Source organism: Salmo salar, chromosome ssa22 (assembly GCF_905237065.1).
Source record: "Salmo salar chromosome ssa22, Ssal_v3.1, whole genome shotgun sequence".
In the NCBI taxonomy this organism is placed as follows: Eukaryota; Metazoa; Chordata; class Actinopteri; order Salmoniformes; family Salmonidae; genus Salmo; species Salmo salar.
The window spans coordinates 21,615,312-21,636,059 of NC_059463.1; the positions used below are offsets into that span (position 1 = coordinate 21,615,312).

The 20,748-nt window shown below is 41.4% G+C and overlaps 1 protein-coding gene and 1 non-coding gene across 3 annotated transcripts in view; one reads left to right on the plus strand and one right to left on the minus strand.

Moving 5' to 3' along the window:
- Nucleotides 1–20,748, plus strand: part of LOC106583019 (protein FAM107B) — a 54,112-nt gene that overhangs the window by 13,912 nt on the left and 19,452 nt on the right. The window contains exon 3 of one of the 2 annotated variants that reach the window (XM_014166756.2): nucleotides 18,615–18,678. In XM_014166756.2, the coding sequence (XP_014022231.1) occupies nucleotides 18,615–18,678 (64 nt within the window). Of the gene's footprint in view, nucleotides 1–18,614; nucleotides 18,679–19,889; nucleotides 20,139–20,748 lie in introns of those variants that run through there. The other variant, XM_014166757.2, reaches the window with a different exon arrangement.
- Nucleotides 495–549, minus strand: LOC123729729 (U7 small nuclear RNA). The gene has a single exon (XR_006761437.1). It is a non-coding gene; the product is annotated as a U7 small nuclear RNA (small nuclear RNA).

Genomic DNA, 20,748 nt, shown 5'->3' on the forward strand with positions numbered 1-20,748 from the left:
GCCACATACTAACCTTTCCCTGACCCTCTGCAAATGCTTACTTAAAGGCCCCCCATCAGAGGGCAATGCTTAATTCCTGTCCTAGAGCGGAAATTCTTTATTTAGGTTCCACCTCTGAAGAATGACGCAGGCTGCTAATACTTATTTACGAATTGAGGGTTGGAACGTTGTGGTGATTTCCACATGGAGTGGAGAAATAACAACAAGTAGGGCAGTGACAGCTGTCAGTGTAGCTAGCTAGCATATTTAGCAAGCTAATGCTAACTGTTTCTGTTTTTTTTACTACACCATATTCAAAAGATTAGCTACCTGGCTAGGCTATCACACATGGAAAAATACTATAGTGTATACTATGTTAGGAATACTATAGTTCACTGTAGTGTTTTGCAGACTGAAGTCTGGTATACTGTAGTATTTACTATAGTGTTTTTGCGGACTGTGGTGTACCGTAGTATTTACTGTAGTGTTTTGTTATTATCTTTAATATATACGTGGGGGGCTTTCTCCTTGAGAAAACCTACTGGATAAATACTAAAAGAACAAATGTTCCATTACCTGAAGGTAGGTAGGTAGGAATAAAGGAAGAACTGGGATCTGTACATTCAGCGCTTCAGCTGTCTTTCAAAACCATAGGGAACACTATATATGGTCTATACTTGGCATGTAGGTTTCTCACTTACGGGTGGCACAAATTAGGATATGGGGAGAGGAATGGTAGGGTATATGCTAATTAAATACTGTAGTATTTACTATAGTTAAAAAATATATGTTTTTGCGGACTGTAGTGTTTTTGCAGACATTTATGAAATATTTTGTGTGGATAATACTTTAGTATTTACTATAGCATTCTACAGTATACTACACAATTCTATACTAAGTACTACACATGATTGAGGGATAGCATACTACAGTGTGTAGTGTAGTATTCTACTTAAGTGATAATGCCCGAGAAGCGGGTGTTTGGAGGACATATTGGCACGGATGTTGGGCAAACCGTGCAAATATATCACCGGTTTCTCGGGCATTATCACAACGGTTGCCAACATATTCAAATAATGATTTATATATTTTAATAAAAAATGTTATTATGATTAATTTATTCATATTATTTCATCCTTCAACAAGATATAGTCCTGAAACAAATCTAGGGTTGCTACCCAAGCCGGCTGGTCGTTCGTTCTATTGGTTCAGTTGCCAGAGACGCGACCCAGTCATTTAGTCTTTTTGTTCTGTATCTATAGACGTTCAGTCGTTTGTTCTAAATGTACCATTGCCATACTGGCTGGCAACGTTCTCATCCATTGCTTGCTAGCCTGTTGGGGATCGAGGGTAACCTAATCCCACTGACGGGATTGCTAGCAAGGCGGGAAATTCAAAACATCAAAAATCTAATAATTTAAATTTCTCAAACAATCAACTATTTTACACCATTTAAAAGATACACATCTCCTTAATCGAACCACATTGTCCGATTTTCAAAGAGGCTTTACGGCGAAAGCATAAAGTTAGATTATGTTAGGAGAGTACATAGCCAAAAAAGTACACACATCCATTTTCAATTCAAGGACAGGCGTCACCAAAAGCAGAAAAACAGCAAAAATTATGCACTAACCTTTGACAATCTTCATCAGATGACACTCCTAGGACATTATGTTAGACAATACATGCATTTTTGTTCTATCAAGTTCATATTTATATCCAAAAACAGCATTTTACATCGGCGTGTGTCGTTGAGAAAATGTGTCTCCCCAAAATTGCCAGTGAATTTACAAAAAAATACTCATTATAAAACGTGGTTAAAGTATTAAACTGTTATTCAAAGAATAACGGTTGCGCATTGACAGATTTCAAAATAACTTTACTGGGAAAGCATACTTTGCAATAATCTGAGTACTCTGGTCAGAAAAATACACTAGGCTATACAGCTAGCCGCTATGTTGAAATCATCTAAAACCATGAATAACATTAGCAATATTCCCTTACCTTTAATAATCTTCATCAGAAGGCACTTCCAGGAATCTCAGGTCCACAACAAATGTTGTTTTTTTCGATGTTTTTTCCATGCTGTTCCGTGTGGGAGGGAAAAGTCACGACGAAAAGTAAAAAAAAAAATCTATTTACGTTCGTTCAAACATGTCAAACGTTGTTTAGCATCAATCTTTTGGTCCATTTTTAACGTGAAACATCAGTAATATTTCAACCCGACCTCTCCTGTGTCTTGAAACAAGTTTTGAAAAATGTCTCGCCTCACATGAACGCGCATGTGCGCGCAATAATGAAGTGACGACCTCCCAGGGACGTCAACTTCCCTTCCTTCTCATTCGTTCTCTGTTCATCATAGACGCTTCAAACAACTTTATAAAGATCGTTGACATCTAGTGGAAACCATAGGAAGTGCAAAATGAATCCTTTGTGATTTATTACCAATGACTTGAAAATAGTACAGCCACAAAATTTTCATTTCCTGCTTGTATTTTTTGCCATATGAGTTCTGTTATCCTCTCTGGGCTAGGCGGGACGAATTCGTCCCTCCTACATAACAGCCACTTGCAGCCTGTGGCGCGATTTTCAAAAAGTTAAAAATCCTATTACTTCAATTTCTCAAACATATGACTATTTTACAGCTATTTAAAGACAAGACTCTCGTTAATCTAACCACACTGTCCGATTTCAAAAAGGCTTTACAACGAAAGCAAAACATTAGATTATGTCAGCAGAGTACCAAGCCAGAAATAATCAGACACCCATTTTTCAAGCCAGCATATAATGTCACCAAAACCCAGAAGACAGCTAAATGCAGCACTCACCTTTGATGATCTTCATCAGATGACAACCCTAGGACATTATGTTATACAATACATGCATGTTTTGTTCAATCAAGTTCATATTTATATAAAAAACCAGCTTTTTACATTAGCATGTGACGTTCAGAACTAGCATACCCCCCGCAAACTTCCGGGGAATTCGCTAACATTTTACTAAATTACTCACGATAAACGTTCACAAAAAGCATAACAATTATTTTAAGAATTATAGATACAGACCTCCTCTATGCACTCGATATGTCCGATTTTAAAATAGCTTTTTGGTGAAAGCACATTTTGCAATATTCTAAGTACATAGCCCAGGCATCACGGGCTCGCTATTTAGACACCCGGCAAGTTTAGCATTCACCATAATCATATTTACTATTATAAAAGTTTGATTACCTTTTGTTGTCTTCGTCAGAATGCACACCCAGGACTGCTACTTCAATAACAAATGTTGGTTTGGTCCAAAATAATCCATCGTTATATCCGAATAGCGGCGTTTTGTTTGTGCGTTCCAGACACTATCCGAAATAGTAAAGAAGTGTCGCGCGCATGGCGCAATTCGTGACAATAAAATTCTAAATATTCCATTACCGTACTTCGAAGCATGTCAACCGCTGTTTAAAACCAATTTTTATGCCATTTATCTCGTAGAAAAGCGATAATATTCCGACCGGGAATCTGCAATAAACTAAACAGCCGAATTAAAATACTCCACGGGGGCTAATCGCGCACGCGCCTCACTCCATTGTCACCTAATGGGACACTTGAATAAGATGATAATCTGTTTCAGCCTGAGGCTGCCTCGTCAACCTTCATGATTTTCCCGCGTCCTGAGAGCCTATTGGAGCCCTGGGAATTGTCACGTTACAGCTAAGATCCTTACTTTTCAATAAACAGATGCAAGACGCACGACTCCTTGTCAGACAGGCCGCTTCCTGCATGAAACCTTGTCAGGTTTTTGCCTGCCATAGGAGTTCTGTTATACTCACAGACACCATTCAAACAGTTTTAGAATCTTCAGGGTGTTTTCTATCCAAACCTGAACAATAATATGCATATTCTAGCTTCTGAGTTTGTGTAGGAGGCAGTTAAAAATGGGCACATATTTTTTCCAAAATTCTCAATACTGCCCCCTAGCCCAAACAGGTTAAACTTAGAGACACCATTCAAACAGTTTTAGAAACTTCAGAGTGTTTTCTATCCAAATCTACTAATAATATGCATATTCTGTTTTCTTGGCCGGAGTAGTAACCTGTTTAAATTGGGTACGTTTTTCATCTGGCCGTGAAAATACTGCCCCCTAGCCCCTAGAGGCTAGCAGGCCAACTACAGCTAACTTACAGTCAGGTCAAATAGTGCAGGCAGAATAACAAAAGTAGCTGCATTTGCATTTGTTTAAGCTGTTTTCTAGTGACATTTATTTGGATACATCCATAACAATGAGCTAATGAGGCGCAATTTCGCCTGGCATAGAAAATGTGCTCTCTCGTCAGGACGCTGTTGTTCAGGGGAGATAGCCAACAACACAGCTCACACAATCAATTCAAACTGATGCTGGAAAGACTACAAACTAGCTCAACCATTTCGTTTTACCTTTTTGAATTTACATTTACACTTTGTATATGTTCATAAAAATGATGCTAGCTGATTCATGATTTTGACTGGCTGAGAAATGTTGCCTGCCTGTCTGTCTCTTCCCGACTCCCGACATGTTCATTACTATGGGACAGCTGGAGATCTAATTTGAATATTGAAACAATGTTGCAAATGTCGAAGAGACAGAGAGCAAGGTTTATACAAATCTCCGCTGTTGAAAACTAAATGTTAGTCTAAAAGAAATGTGTGATAATGTCTAGATGTATTTTATTGTGGATATCAAGTTTATAAATTACCTGGCTGGGCTGATGAGACAGTGGATTGCGCAGTCAGATGGAAAGGAGTAAATAGGAATTTTAACATCATAGATTTAGCCGGTGGTAACTTAGAATAGACACCGTCTGGAATGCAGTTTTAACCAATCAGCATTCCAGATTAGAACCAGCCGCTGTATAAAGTATACTACAGTTTACTCTAGAATTCTATAGTAAGTACTGTAGTATTCCATAGTAAACTGTAGTATTTTGTATGTGGGATAGCTGGTTCTGGAGCAGGATTTGTCATATGCATTCAGGGAAAACTTCGCCACAGATGGATAGGGGAAACCAGCAGCTATTGTTATCTCCAAAGTTGTTTCATCTTACATATTGCGAATGCAAATATGCCATAGAAATAGAAGGTATAAGATGAAGCTCCGGTAATATGCATAGCCTAACTACTGAACGGTTTGGACTAGAGACACGTTTTTCTACATTGTAATTGACACAGAGCAACCTTTGGTAGGCTGCTGGCAGGATATTCGGCTGCACTACAGCAATGCTATACTGGACTCGCTAAATGTACAGTAGCCCTTAGGGTGCTAAACAACTAACAGGTCCAGAACAAATGCTAAGTCAGCCAGTGCTCATACCATGGTTCTCACAGCGAGGGGAAATGGAATGATTGTCTACAATGACTTTGCTCATGATGCATGCCGCAAATGACATGTAACAACATTGTGAGCTCATCGGACATGAAATGAAACACCAATACAAATGTAACAGCACAACAAAACAGAAAACAAGTTTGTGGAATCTTCTTTCGCGGATGCCTTTCCATTACAGGATACACACTTGTGGATTCTAGCTGAACCAATCAAAGGAGTGGGCATCGTCTTTCAGCAACAACAAAAATTAAGTGAATTCCACTCCTGTCTGCGTTGAAAGGTTCCTTACGTATCAACAGGTGCTCGGGGAGTATCCATGACCCGTTGTGATACAGCGGGGGGGGACACATGAGAAAGCGTGTGTGTTCAAATCTCTTTAGGGAATCTACAGGACTCAGCCCCCTTGATGGTTTGCACATAGTGTTGAGCAGGGGCACAAATTTCACTGGGGACGGTGGGGGGGAAGTCCTCCCCACACTTATAAAACTAAAGTTGTGCCCATGGTGTTGATTGTGTGCTGTTGGACATGTTGTGGTGAGGAAGGAAAGGGTTGAAAGCACCTCAGACACCAGCCTGGCCTCAGATCCATACAAAATATACTTTACATATTTCTGAGCACCTCCAAGACATATGAAACCTACTAATGGTCTAGTTACTTTAGCCAGAAACAAAAGTAAGGAGGTTGGTCTGGGAGGATGGGTGGGCGATGGGTCCGCGACGGTCTAGCAATCCAAAGGTTGAATGTTCGAGTTGCGTCGGGGACAACTGTAGCATTTTAGCTAACCCTTCCCCTAACCCTTATTGTAAACTTAACCCCTGCTACGTAAATTGTCATTTTAGTTTTCCTAAGCGCCAACATAAATTCTCCCTGTAATTCTCCTTTGTTATGGCGCAACAAGCAACCTGGTCTCAGATAAAGATGTGCAATACTATACGTCCTCCAAGAGGAATGATAAGTTACTTCATCCAATTCGTATGCTATTGTACGACCGGGTAAGATGTATGATACTATACGTCCTCTGATTTGTATGATATTGATATTGTATCCATTCATTATATATCCTAATGTAATTGAACATATCATACTAAATGGATTGCCACATATTTACATACAGATTAATACAAATTGTCCTGAGACCTCGTTGCAGACACAGCTTGCCCTGGCAGTATCCGTAAGACTTCATTAAATAGGAGGAATTCAGGATCAGTCTCAGTGAGTACAGAGACGTCTGTGGGTAATGGGTTTAAATATGCCCAAAACAGCAGTTTGTGTCATGTGAATTTCTATATAAGGCAATGTGGAAAATAAAATTATACATTAGTATACACTTGCCAAAAGTGAATGAAGAGCGATGTGGATGTCTGTATCTGTTGTTATTGTTAAGGTTCACTGAATGTTTAAAAGGAAGGATTGACCATTGCTCTCTGGGCCATGACATTTAGCCTGATGCCTTTGATACATTTTGAGCTGTAACAATCCCAGGGGCATCCAATCCTCCAATCGCCAGTCACTCCCTCAACCATGAAGCCAGTGTGATGCTGTATTTAGACAAAAAAGATATACTCCAAGCAGGAGAGATAACATTAATAACACTTATCACAAAGAGAGAAAACAGAGAGAACCATAATGTAGCTTTATTCCCATATCTGAGAAGAACTGGGCTGGACGGAATGTGCTGTAGCTGTGTCTTTCTATTACATATTTTAAAGTTCCTATAGGTTAATGTAACCAAAGCTCCTATGATTACATACTTCTTCAATAAACTATCATGACTATTATTGTTATCAAAAAAACTGACATCATCCATGTTTTGTAATAAACTAAATGGTACTCTACAATATGTTATGGAAACAGTACTGTAACTATGACAGTCCAGCTGATAAAAAAAAAAATTCACATGTAAACATTACAATGACGGTTTGTCCTTGAGAACATTTCAGTCATTCTAGAATTTGAAAAATGCACCAACAGCAGCAGAGAGAGAAGTTTACACAATCATGTCTGTATCATGGCAATAATGATAAGATATCAAAACATGTGGAGTACTCACAAATTCCAATTCTAAATCCACTTGAGCCCAACCCTGCTGGACAGGCAATCAATAACAAGCTGGCAAAGCAGCAAACCCAGACACAACATCATACAAGCCAGGCCTGGTCTCTCACCTGTGTGCACACATTTTGATCCCAGGCTATGCCAGGCTGACGCTGGTGTCAGTGCAGCCTATGATGAAACTACAACCTGCCCTGTGTCATCCGTCCTTGTGTGACATGCTGTCTGACATCTGTCCCTGTTGCTGGCATGTGACCTACAGTCGCCCAGCTGCAGATCCATATGACCAGATGGTGTTTGTGTTTACCTGCATGGTCCTGTCCTCATTACAAGCTCTTCTGGCTCCACCATATAGGACATTATTTTATTTGTATTTTATTTCACCTTTATTTAACCTGGTAGGCCAGTTGAGAACAAGTTCTCATTTACAACTGCGACCTGGCAGTTATACTGAAAATACTATACCATCCAACAGTTAAAATCCTTCAAATATCGGTTTATTCACCAAAGCTGCAACATGGACCTGAAATGGTACTGTAGCTGTAGTGAGAGTAGAGGGCCTCACTTGGACAAGCTCTGAAGGTGCTGCTATCACAATCAGTTGTGGCAGATATACACTGAATGTACAAAACATTAAGAACACCTTCCTACTATTGAGCTAGCCCTCAGAACAGCCTAAGTTTGTCGGGGAATGGACTCTATAAGGTGTTGAAAGCATTCCACAGGGATGCTGACCCCTGTTGACTCCAATGCTTCCCACAGTTGTGTCAAATTGGCTGGATGACCTCTGGGTGGCGGACCATTCTTGATACTAACAGGAAACTGTTGAGAATGAAAAACCCAGCAGCATTGCAGTTCTTGACACAAACCGGTGTGCCTGGCACCTACAACCAAACCCCGTTCAAAGGAACTTAAATCTTTTGTCTTACCCATTCACCCTCTGAAAGGCACATATACACAATCCATGTCTCAATTGTCTCATAAGGAATCATATCTTTCACCTGGATTCACCTGGTCAGTCTGTCATGGAAAGAGGTGTTCTTAATGTTTTGTACACTCAGTGTACAGTAGAAGTGTTTCTCCACTAGGGGGCAGAATCAGTAGTCTCAACAGAGTTCAATCTGATAATGCATAAATCTGAATTTGTATGACCATTGCATGTTGTGTAGTGTTGTTGTTGTTATTGATGTTGTTGCTGTTGTTGTGGCTATGTGTGTGCACACATACATGCGTGCGTTAATGTGGGTGTATGTTACAGCCTGACGCAGGAAAATGAACACTTTGCAGTTTAAAATTGTCTGTAAAAATGTTGTTCTGCCTGAGTACATTAGTTTTCCTTCCTTTGATGACTTGTGGTGTAGAATCGCCTTACTGGGATCCCAGATAGGGGGCGGTGAGAGAAACACTAATGTACCGTCCTGAGGTGTACACTGCCCCTGAGCACTGATCTAGGATCAGGTTCATGGAGTGGTTCTCATATTTGTTTACTTTCAGTAAACAAAAACAACTGTCTAGTCAGGATCCTGACTTACCAAGGAACTAGCTCAGCTTTTCCAAGTCCTCAAGGGAGACGACAGTGGGTTAACAGCAACACTGATTGTGTCGCTGCCCAATATCAAGGGGCAATGCTGAAGGGCCTGTCACCAGCATGTGGCTGTCCTACTACATGTGTCAGGTTCTAAATCAACATTACAGGTTTTAAATATGCACACTCTCTTGGGTAGTTCCCTCTGTCTCTTCCAATGAACTAGTCCTGAATACCTCTGACAATCTCTCTGTTTTTACTGCTCTTTCATCTTATCTAGAAAGCAGTGTGTTAAGGGACTCCAGGATCATGTAGGGTATTGTACTGAGGCAATGTGTCAGCCACAAGACTTGATTGTGTAAGATATATATATATTTATATACATGTTTTAAATGGCCAATGATGACACTGCGTCCTTTCAATATTGAAATATGTAGTAATACTATTCAAAGGGTATAATGCCAACATAATTATAACGTTGTGTAATTATCATGATATACTCACATTGTGAGTGTGGACGTGTTTAACAAAAACACAACAAACAAACATTTCACCAACTGGGGACATTTTGTTTGTCCCAACAAGGTCAAATGCTATTTCTAAGGGGTTTAGGGTTAAGGTTAGATTTAGTGTTAGGGTTAAAATTAGGTTTAGGGTTAGGCGCTAGGGTTAGTTTTAGGGTTAGGGTTAGGAGCTAGGGTTAGGTTTAGATTTTCGGGTTAAGGTTAGGGTTAGGGTTAAGGTTAGGGTTAGGGTAAGGGACAATAGGATTTCGAATGGGACTGAATTGTGTGTCCCCACAGGTTAGTTATACAAGACTCTGTGTGTGTGCATGTGTGTGTGTAACTGAATGCATAACACTGATCTCTAATGTGCCTGAGCAGGTAACCAGTCCTGCTCCTGGCGATATCAACCAGTTAGGGGTAAGGTTAGGGTTAAAGTTAGAATTAGTGGTTAGAAGGTGCCATGGTTGTGTACTTCCTAGCAACCCTGCTCTCCCGTCCGGAGCCTCTGCTAACAGCCTGTGTCGTCTGGGTAACCTGAGCACCCTGAGGTGTGAAACCAGAGCACCAGATCACCGGACCAGGGTCCAAATTGATTTGACAAAAAAAGTCAAACCTCTTTGTCTCAAATCTTATTATTGGGTTAGAGGCATAGAGGCACTTTCTCAGGATGCTTAATAAAACCTGAGGAAAATCAAACAGGACTCTGAAAGGAAAGGTCAAATGACCACTGGTGTTAAGGAGACACTGGGCCAGGGCAAAACACAACATAACATTCTAAACCCAGGTCAGCAAGCCTGTAGGCATACAGTAGGATGCTTTATGAACGCCGTGTTTCCCGCTATCTATTGCTGTTCACTGGACCCTATGATTACTTGGCTACATAGCTGATGCCTGCTGGACTGTTCATTAATCACGGTACTCCATTTTGTTTATTTTGTTTATCTGTTGGCCCCAGCCTCAAACTCAGGACCTGTGTGTAGTTAACTGAACCTCTCTGTCCATTCATCGACATTTTACCTGTTGTTGTTGTCTTAAGCTGATTAGTTGTTGCTGTCTTACCCATTGTTGTCTTAGCTAGCGCTCCCAATCAACACTTGTGATTGCTTTATGCCTTGCTTTATGGCTCTCTCTAATGTCAATATGCCTTGTATACTGTTGTTTAGGGTAGTTATCATTGTTTTATTTTACTGCGGAGCCCCTAGTCCCACTCAAAATGCCTCAGATAGCTCTTTTTTCCCACCTCCCACACATGCGGTGACCTCACCTCGTATAACTAGTGCCTCCAGAGATGCAACCTCTATAATCGTCACTCAATGCCTGGGTTTACCTCCACTGTACCCGCACCCTACCATACCCTTGTCTGTACATTATGTCCTGAATCTATCCTACCACGCCCGGATATCTTCTCCTTCTATTCTCTGTCCCCAACACACTAGACAACTAGTTTTGATAGCCTTTAGCCGTACTCTCATCCTACTTCTCCTCTGTTCCTCGGGTGATGTAGAGGTTAACCCAGGCCCTGTTTGTCCCCAGGTGCTCTCTTTTGTTGACTTCTGTAACCGTAAAAGCCTTAGTTTCATGCATGTTAACATCAGAAGCCTCCTCCCTAAGTTTGTTTTACTCACTGCTTTAGCACACTCCACCAACCATGATGTCCTTTCCGTGTCTGAATCCTGGCTTAGGAAGGCCATCGAAAATTCGGAGATTTCCATCCCCAACTACAACATTTTCCGTCAAGATAGAACTGCCAAAGGGGGATGAGTTGCAATCTACTGCAGAGATAGCCTGCAAAGTTCTGTCATACTTTCCAGGGCTATGCCCAATCAGTTTGAGCTTCTAATTTAAAAAATGAATCTCTCCAGAAATAAGTCTCTCAATATTGCCGCCTGTTATAGACCCCCTCAGCTCCCAGCTGTGCCCTGGACACCATATGTGAATTGATTGCCCCCCATCTATCTTCAGAGTTCGTTCTGTTAGGTGACCTAAACTGGGATATGCTTAACACCCCGGCCATCCTACAATCTAAGCTAGATGCCCTCAATCTCACAAAAATGATCAAGGAAACCACCAGGTACAACCCCAAATCCGTAAACATGGGCACCCTCATAGATATTATCCTGACCAACTTGCCCTCCAAATACACCTCTCCTATTTTCATTCGGGATCTCAGCGATCACTGCCTCATTGCCTGCATCCGTTATGGGTCCGCGGTCAAACGACCACCCCTCATCCCTGTCAAACGCTTCCTAAAACACTTCTGCGAGCAGGCCTTTCTAATCGACCTGGCCCGGGTATCCTGGAAGGATATTGAGCTCATCCCGTCAGTAGAGAATGCCTGGTTGTTCTTTAAAAGCAATTTCCTCACCATCTTAAGTAAGCATGCCCCTTGCAAAAATTTTTTAGAACTAAGAACAGATATAGCTCTTGGATCACTCCAGACCTGACTGCCCTCGACCAGCACAAAAACATCCTGTGGCATACTGCACTAGCCTGTTGGGGCTCGGGGGCAGTATTGAGACATTTTGAAAAAAATATGTGCCCATTTTTAACTGCCTCCTACACCAACTCAGAAGCTAGGATATGCATATTATTAACACATTCGGATAGAAAACACTCTGAATTTTCTAAAACAGTTTGAATGGTGTCTGTAAGTATAACAAAACTCATATTGCAGGCAAAAACCTGTGAAAAATAGATCCAAAAAAATGTTAATTTTGTGACTGTACTATTTAGTGTCATTGTTTTATAGATACCATAGTGAGAAAGGATTCATTTCGCAACACCTACGGCTTCCAATAGATGTCAACGATCTTTATAAAGTTGTTTGAAGCGTCTATGATAAACAGAGAGCAAATTAGAATCCAAGGAAGTTGACATGTCATCACTTCATTTTTTTGCGCCTGCGCATAAATCTGAGAAACGTGAGTTTGTCATCATTTTTTATCTAGACATAGGATAGGTTGTGTGAAAATATTACTGATGTTTAACGTTAAAAATGGACCAAAAGATTAATGCTAAACAACATTTGACATGTTTGAACGAACATAAATAGATTATTTACTAGGTTTTTTTAGCTTTTCGGCGTGATTTTACCAGCCCCCACCACGTTTTGTGGGAGCATAATGAACGCTAAGTACTTGGTGTTATTTGGACATAAATTATGAACTTTGTCAAAAGAAACCACATTTGTTCCGGACCTGGAATGCCTTCCGGACCTGGGATCCTGCCTTCTGATGGAGATAATCAAAGGTAAGGGGGTATTTACAATGTTATTATCGATTTTAGATGATGCTAACTGTATAGCATAGCCTGTTGTTCTTAGCATAGCACCCCGTTTATTGCAAAATGTGATTTCCCAGTAAAGTTATTTTGAGATCTGGCCATTCGGTAGCAATTACGAGATGATAATATATTATTCTTTGAATGACAATATTATAATTTACCAATGTTTTCGAATAGTAATTTTGTTATGTTCACCGGAAGCATTTCAGAGAAGAAAAAATCTGAATTTCACGCTACTGTAAAATGCTGTTTTTGGATATAAATATGAACTTGATGGAACAAAAAATGCATGTATTGTATAACATAATGTCCTAGGAGTGTCATCTGATGGAGATTGACAAAAGTTAGTGCATAATTCAAGCTGGTTTCTGCTTTTGGTGACGCCTGACCTTGAATTGAAAATGGATGTTTGTACTTTTGTGGCTATGTACTGTCCTAACATAATCTAACTTTATGCTTTTGCCGTAAAGCCTCTTTGAAAATCGAACAATGTGGTTAGATTAAGGAGATGTTTATCATTTAAATTGTGTAAAATAGTTGATTGTTTGAGAAATTGAAATTATTAGATTTTTGATGTTTTGAATTTCCAGCCTTGTTAGCAATCCCGGCTCGGGGTTCATTGCTAACCTGTAGCCCCAACAGGCTAGCATCGAATAGTCCCCGCGTTATGCAACTTTTCAGGCAAGTCAGGAACCAATACACACAGTCAGTTAGGAAAGCAAAGGCTAGTTTTTTCAAACAGAAATGTGCATCGTGTAGCTCTAACTCCAAAAAGTTTTGTGACACTGTAAAGTCCACAGAGAATAACAGCACCTCCTCCCAGCTGCCCACTGTACTGAGGCTAGGAAACACTGTCACTACCGATAAATCCACGATAATCGAGAATTTCAATAAGCATTGCTCTATGGCTGGCCATGCTTTCCTCCTGGCTACCCCAACCCGGGCAACAGCTCGGCACCCCCCGCAGCTACTTGCCCAAGCCTCCCCAGCTTCTCCTTCACCCAAATCCAGATAGCAGATGTTTTGTAAGAGCTGAAAAACCTGGACCCATACAAATCAGCTGGGCTTGACAATCTGGACCCTCTCTTTCTGAAATTATCCGCCACCATTGTTGCAACCCCTATTACTAGTCTGTTCAACCTCTCTTTCGTATCGTCCGCTATTCCTAAAGATTGGAAAGCTGCCGCGGTCATCTCCCTCTTCAAAGGGGGTGACACTCTAGACCCAAATTGTTACAGACCTATATCCATCCTGCCCTGCCTTTCTAAAGTCTTCAAAAGCCAAGTTAAAAAAACAAATCATTGACCATTTCGAATCCCACCGTACCTTCTCCGCTGTGCAATCCAGTTTCCGAGCTGGTCACAGGTGCTCCTCAGCCACGCTCAAGGTACTAAACGATATCATAACCGCCATCGATAAAAAAACTGTGCAGCCGTATTCATTGACGTGGCCAAGGCTTTGGACTCTGTCAATCACCGTATTCTTATCGGCAGACTCAACAGCCTTGGTTTCTCAAATGACTGCCTCGCCTGGTTCACCAACTACTTCTCAGATAGAGTTCAGTGTGTCAAATCGGAGGGCATGTTGTCCGGACCTCTGGCAGTCTCTATGGGGGTACCACAGGGTTCAATTCTCGGGCCAACTCTTTTCTCTGTATATATCAACGATGTCGCTCTTGCTGCGGGTGATTCCTTGATCCATCTCTATGCAGACGACACCATTCTGTATACATCTGGCCCTTCTTTGGACACTGTGTTAACCTGTTGGGTCTAGGGGGCAGCATTTGCACGTCTGGATAAAAAAAATGTACCCGATTTAATCTGGTTACTAATCCTACCCAGTAACTAGAATATGCATATACTTATTATATATGGATAGAAAACACTCTAAAGTTTCCAAAACTGTTTGAATGGTGTCTGTGAGTATAACAGAACTCATTTGGCAGGCAAAACCCTGAGACATTTTCTGACAGGAAGTGGATACCTGATGTGTTGTATTGACTTTAAACCTATCCCATTGAAAAACACAGGGGTTTAGGAATATTTTGGCACTTCCTATTGCTTCCACTAGATGTCACCAGCCTTTACAAAGTGTTTTGAGTCTTCTGGAGGGAGATCTGACCGAACAAGAGCCATGGAACGATGATGTCCCATTAGACACCTGGCGCGCTAGTTCATGTTGGGTACCCTCGTTCCAATACGTTATAAAAGAGTATGCATTCGTCCACCTTGAATATTATTCATGTTCTGGTTAAAAAGGCCCTAATGATTTATGCTATACAACGTTTGACATGTTTGAACGAACGGAAATATATTTTTTCCCCTCGTTCATGACGAGAAGTCCGGCTGGCTTACATCATGTGCGAACAAGACGGAGATTTTTGGACATAAATGATGAGCTTTTTTGAACAAAACTACATTCGTTATGGACCTGTGATACCTGGAAGTGACAACTGATGAAGAGAATCAAAGGTAATGGATTATTTACATAGTATTTTCGATTTTAGATCTCCCCAACATGACGTCTAGTCTGTATCGCAACGCGTATTTTTCTGGGCGCAGTGCTCAGATTATTGCAAAGTGTGATTTCCCAGTAAGGTTATTTTTAAATCTGGCAAGTTGATTGCGTTCAAGAGATGTAAATCTATAATTCTTTAAATTACAATATAATATTTTACCAATGTTTTCTAATTTTAATTATTTAATTTGTTACGCTGACTTGACTGCCGGTTATTGGAGGGAAACGATTTCCTCAACATCAATGCCATAGTAAAACGCTGTTTTTGGATATAAATATGAACTTGATAGAACTAAAAATGCATGCATTGTCTAACATAATGTCCTAGGAGTGTCATCTGATGGAGATTGTAAAAGGTTAGTGCATCATTTTAGCTGGTTTTATGGTTTTGGTGACCCTGTCTTTGACTTGACAAAACATTACACACAACTCTTGTAAATGTACTGTCCTAACATACTCTAAATTTATGCTTTCGCCGTAAAACCTTTTTGAAATCGTAAAACGTGGTTAGATTAAGGAGATGTTTATCTTTCAAATGGTGTAAAATAGTTGTATTTTTGAAAAATTTGAATTTTGACATTTATTTGGATTCAAATTTGCCGCTCTTGAAATGCACCTGCTGTTGATGGAGTGCACCACGGGTGGCACGCTAGCGTCCCACCTAGCCCCAAGAGGTTAACAAACCTCCAAACAAGCTTCAATGCCATACAACACTCCTTCCGTGGCCTCCAACTGCTCTTAAATGCTAGTAAAACTAAATGGATGCTATTCAACCTTTCGCTGCCCACACCCGCCCGCCCAACTAGCATCACTTCTCTGGACGGTTCTGGCTTAGAATACGTGGACAACTTCAAATACCTAGGTGTCTGGCTAGAGTGTAAACTCTCCTTCCAGACTCATATTAAGCATCTCCAATCCAAAATTAAATCTAGAATCGGCTTCCTATTTCGCAACAAAGCCTCCTTCACTCACACTGCCAAACATACTTTCGTAAAACTGACTATCCTACCGATCCTCAACTTCGGCGATGTCATTTACAAAATATCCTCCAACACTCTACTCAGCAAACTGGATGTTGTCTATCACAGTGCCATTCATTTTGTCACCAAAGCCCCATATACCACCCACCACTGCGACCTGTATGCTCTCGTCGGCTGGCCCTCGCTACATTTCGTCGCCAGACCCACCGGCTCCAGGTCATCTATAAGTTTTTGCTAGGTAAAGCTCCGCCATATCTCAGCTCACTGGTCACCATAACAACACCCACCCGTAGCACGCGCTCCAGGAGGTTTATCTCACTGGTCATCCCCAAAGCCAACACCTCGTTTGGCCGCCTTTCCTTCCAGTTCTCTGCTGCCGATGATTGAAATGAATTGCAAAAATCGCTGAATTTGGAGACTTATATCTCCTTCACTAACTGTTAGCATAAACTATCTGAGCAGCTTACCGATCGCTGCAGCTGTACACAGCCCATCTGTAAATAGCCCATCCAACTACCTACCTCATCCCCATATTGTTTTATTTACTTTTTTTGCTCTTTTGCACAGCAGTATTTCTACTTGCACATCATCATCTGCACATCTATCACTCCAGTGTTAATTTGCTCATTTGTAATTACTTCGCTACTCTGGCCTATTTATTGCCTTACCTCCTTACGCCATTTGTACACACTGTATAGATTTTTCTATTGTGTTATTGACTGTACTTTTGTTTATCCCATGTGTAACTCAGTGTTGTTGTTTTTTGTCGCACTGCTTTGCTTTGTCTTGGCCAGGTCGCAGTTGTTAATGAGAACTGGCCTACCTGGTTAAATAAAGTTTTTTTTTTTTTTTAAGTAGGGGCTAGGGCAAGTGCTTACAGAAGGGATTTGGCCCAGGAATCCTCTACTGTAACTGGGATTTCTGGAAAACTTGGTAATTTTGGGAAAGGTACCAGAATTTTGCAACCCTAGTACTGAGACCTGAGGCCTGTTATAGGACAGGTAGAGCCTGCTTGGATTTGATTGTCCACTTATAGAGGCAAGGCATGAACCTCGATACACTCCTGGGGCAGGAAAATTAAGAGGATAAAGTTATGGACACTCATAAGCACTGGAGATCAATACAGAGCTTACTGTTCATTATTCAGACAGTATGAGTTGACTCATCAATGAGAGAGGGGCTTATGCAGTGTGTGGCTGTAACTATAGAGGGATTTTATTCCATGCTAAGCTCATTTAAAACTTGACTCTATTGTTATTGGCACAGGCTTTTCTTCTTATACCTTCTTAGAGAGCCCCCTGGTAATTGTAATACTGCTTAGACCAACTCTGTTGTAATTCAAAGCAATGAGAGAAAGCATTCATATAAAGAGCAATGTACTGCAAAAAAGTTATTATTTTCTATTATAACTATTCAATTTTACAAAAATGTATTCCATTTACCATGAAAAAAATAAATGTCTTTAGACATTATCATGACTGAAGACTCTGTTTTGATCATTTCACAAAAAAAAATGTGTATCATAGTACATGACACAATCAACAGATATTATGTATTTTCCATGTGAGGACATGTATTATTTATCATTTTTCATATTCACAGAACATTTTAGAGTTGGGAGTACATGAGGAACACCCTGTCCCAATACGGTGACAAAGGCATATTTAGGAGAAACCTCAAAACCTCCATCCCCCCAACTCTCCATTTCCATGCAAGACACAGAACTCACCCCATACCCCACCAGTGGATTAACAGAAATGCCCCCACCCCAGTAATGCCAGGTTGTGGGTTGGTGGGGGGGACTCAAGACAGTAAGGGCCTTGTCACCACACCAAGCCTGAGAAGGCCTCACCTAGCAACCGTAGACGGCAACACAATAACCTTTCACACAGCCGACAGGGCGTCCAAAAGGCCCTTTGAATGGAGCTCAGCTCACCCCTGTGAAGAGGCTGTACTGCAATGCTTCATTATGAACAACCAGGCCTCTGGAGCCCTGCCAAAGGGAGGGAGGGAGGGAGGGAGGGAGGGAGGGAGGGAGGGAGGGGATGTGGGGAGAAGGATGAAGCAGTTACAGGATGGAGTAGAGGTATGGGGATAAAGGTGAGGAGGATGGAGGAAGATGAAGAGAGGAATGGATAGGAGTAAAATGAGTAAGAGGAGTAGAAATGACAGGGATGGAGGAGGAATGGAGGGGAGAGAGGGACAGGACACCAATGGAGGAGTGTTTCAGATCTGTTGTCACTGTGCCAGTGGCCTTCAACTGTTTATAGACCCCAGACCGGTAATGTCCATTTCAAATCAATGAGGAGAGACACTAATGACGTCACAAGCATGGTGGGCGGATATGATCAAATTATCAGGGTCGGATGTATTGTCTGAACTGATCTCTGCCCCCCCCCCCACCCCTCTCTCTGCAGAAGGCGTACAACATCAACCAACAGCAGCAGCGTGTGAAAAACGGAAAGCACCGGAATGGCACAGGTACGTCTGGCCTTCTAAGTGTCATGAAACAATAACAGGTCTGGGAAGTAAAGCCTAAGCACCTCTGAGTTACCATCCTGTGTTATCAGCCTTTCCATGTACATAGAAGAGTAATGGACCTGGCCCTCCACTCACCTGTCTTCCACACACTTGGCACATTTGACTGTTTACTGGTCTGGTTACAGTGTTTGTGTTATGCATGAACACATGTTTTAAAGGGTCCAAATCATCCAGCAAGAACCTTAAGAGTCTTACAAGAGTCTCACAATTCAGGACCTGTGCTAACATGATAAACTCTGATTATGTCGATTTTGTGAAATAAAATGGACTATGTGGTACTCGACAGAGACTTAAGAGTCCAACATTAAGTCAACATGTCTTGGAGAGTTTTCTTCAGAGTGCTAAAGAGATTTTTTTTGAAATCCTAATCCCATGTCTCACTTTGTTGAAAAACTAAGGATATGTTTAATGAAAAGCAATATTTATAACTGTAACAAGTAAGTCAGTGAACAACTTGTCACCCAGTTATCTTTTCCATAGTGGTAAGTATCCCTCTCTTTGTCAGGAGAAAAATATCACAGTGATAATGATAACCCTCTGGGTGGTGGCAGGCTAGCTCATCATCTCTACGTAGCCTAGCTAATGCTGTATACATTATACATCCCCCTTAAAGCAGAGGCCTTGAAAAAGTAATGTGGAGATGAACAGCCCAGTGTGCCCTTTCGCAGTACAGCCAGCCTGTCTACTGTACTACACTCTGCTGAGTATGAAAGCACCCAGATGATTTATGGTTAATATGAGCATTGGGCCAGAGAGCTTAAACTCTCTGCTAATCCTACCAGCTATAGACCATTGAGGATCAGAGAGAGGGGGGAGACGGAGAGAGACAGTGGGGGGAGAGGGGGAGCGAAAATAGGGAAATAGAGAAAGGGGGTAGTGGAAGAGAGAGAGAAAATAGTGAGAAATAATTGAAGAGAGAGAGTAGGGGAGAGGGAAAGGGAACATGAGAGGATAGAGGAAAAGAAAGAGAGAGACAGAAGATAAAAAATGTGTAAGAGAGAGCATGAGAAAGAGAGCATGAGAGGGGGAGAGAGAGTATCCAACAGCATGTTAGAGGGAAGGGAGAGGCAAAAGAGAGAGTAATAATATTAGAGGGAGAGGGAGAGAGCACAGAGGGGAGGGAAGGAGAGGTAGGGGCGGGGCAGTGGAATGCCCAGGGTCATGTGACTGTTTACTCTAGCCTGGGCACAGAAGTTTAAAGGAGTGCTGCAGCAGCCCTGCCTCTGACGGGCTTCTACACAGAGACATTTAGGTTTCAGAGACAGGACACACAGAGACACCCGGACAGAGAGAGAGAGAGACAGACACAGAGAGAGGCATGGCACAGAGAGTTACCCACAGCCACAGCCTGTTCCCTCCTGGCCAGTCTGGGAGGCCCAGGGACGTGCTGGTCAAGTCAGGTAAGACCCATGCAGAGCCAGACTCCACTCTGTCACTATGGCAGAACAGCAGGGCTGATCAGCAGAAGCCAGATTTTGCAGGACAGTGTTTTATATGTTATAGACTTTGTTTATTTAGGGGAAAGGGAAATTGTGCAAGTACAGAGAAGGTAGTGAGATCTGTACAGTATGTTGATAATACAACATGGTTTCGCAAGGACAGTGGGATGTATTATTGAGGTTAGCTGGTGGGAACTTTGTAGATACTATATAGATGTTGTTATCAGTTTCTATTTATGGGGAGAACGTGTTTCAGACAAATCTAAGAGGGTTCATTGGCAGTGCCTGGAACAGACAAACATGGAGCGAAATATACTCGAAGTTGTGACACAAAAAGCATTAGATCAGTTTCACAGAAAATCAGTTGTGGACAGCTAGCTTATATCTATGACTGATGCATTGGCACAGCAGCGCAGATTGACATGTTAACAGTTTGTTGGACACAACAAGGTGTCACAAAGCTCTCTGACTTCACATGGCAAGATGATGACAGCATAGCAATTGTAATCACCTAATTTGATTATTTTGTAATCCGTAATCCTTGAATAAAGTGTTTAAAAAAAGATATATA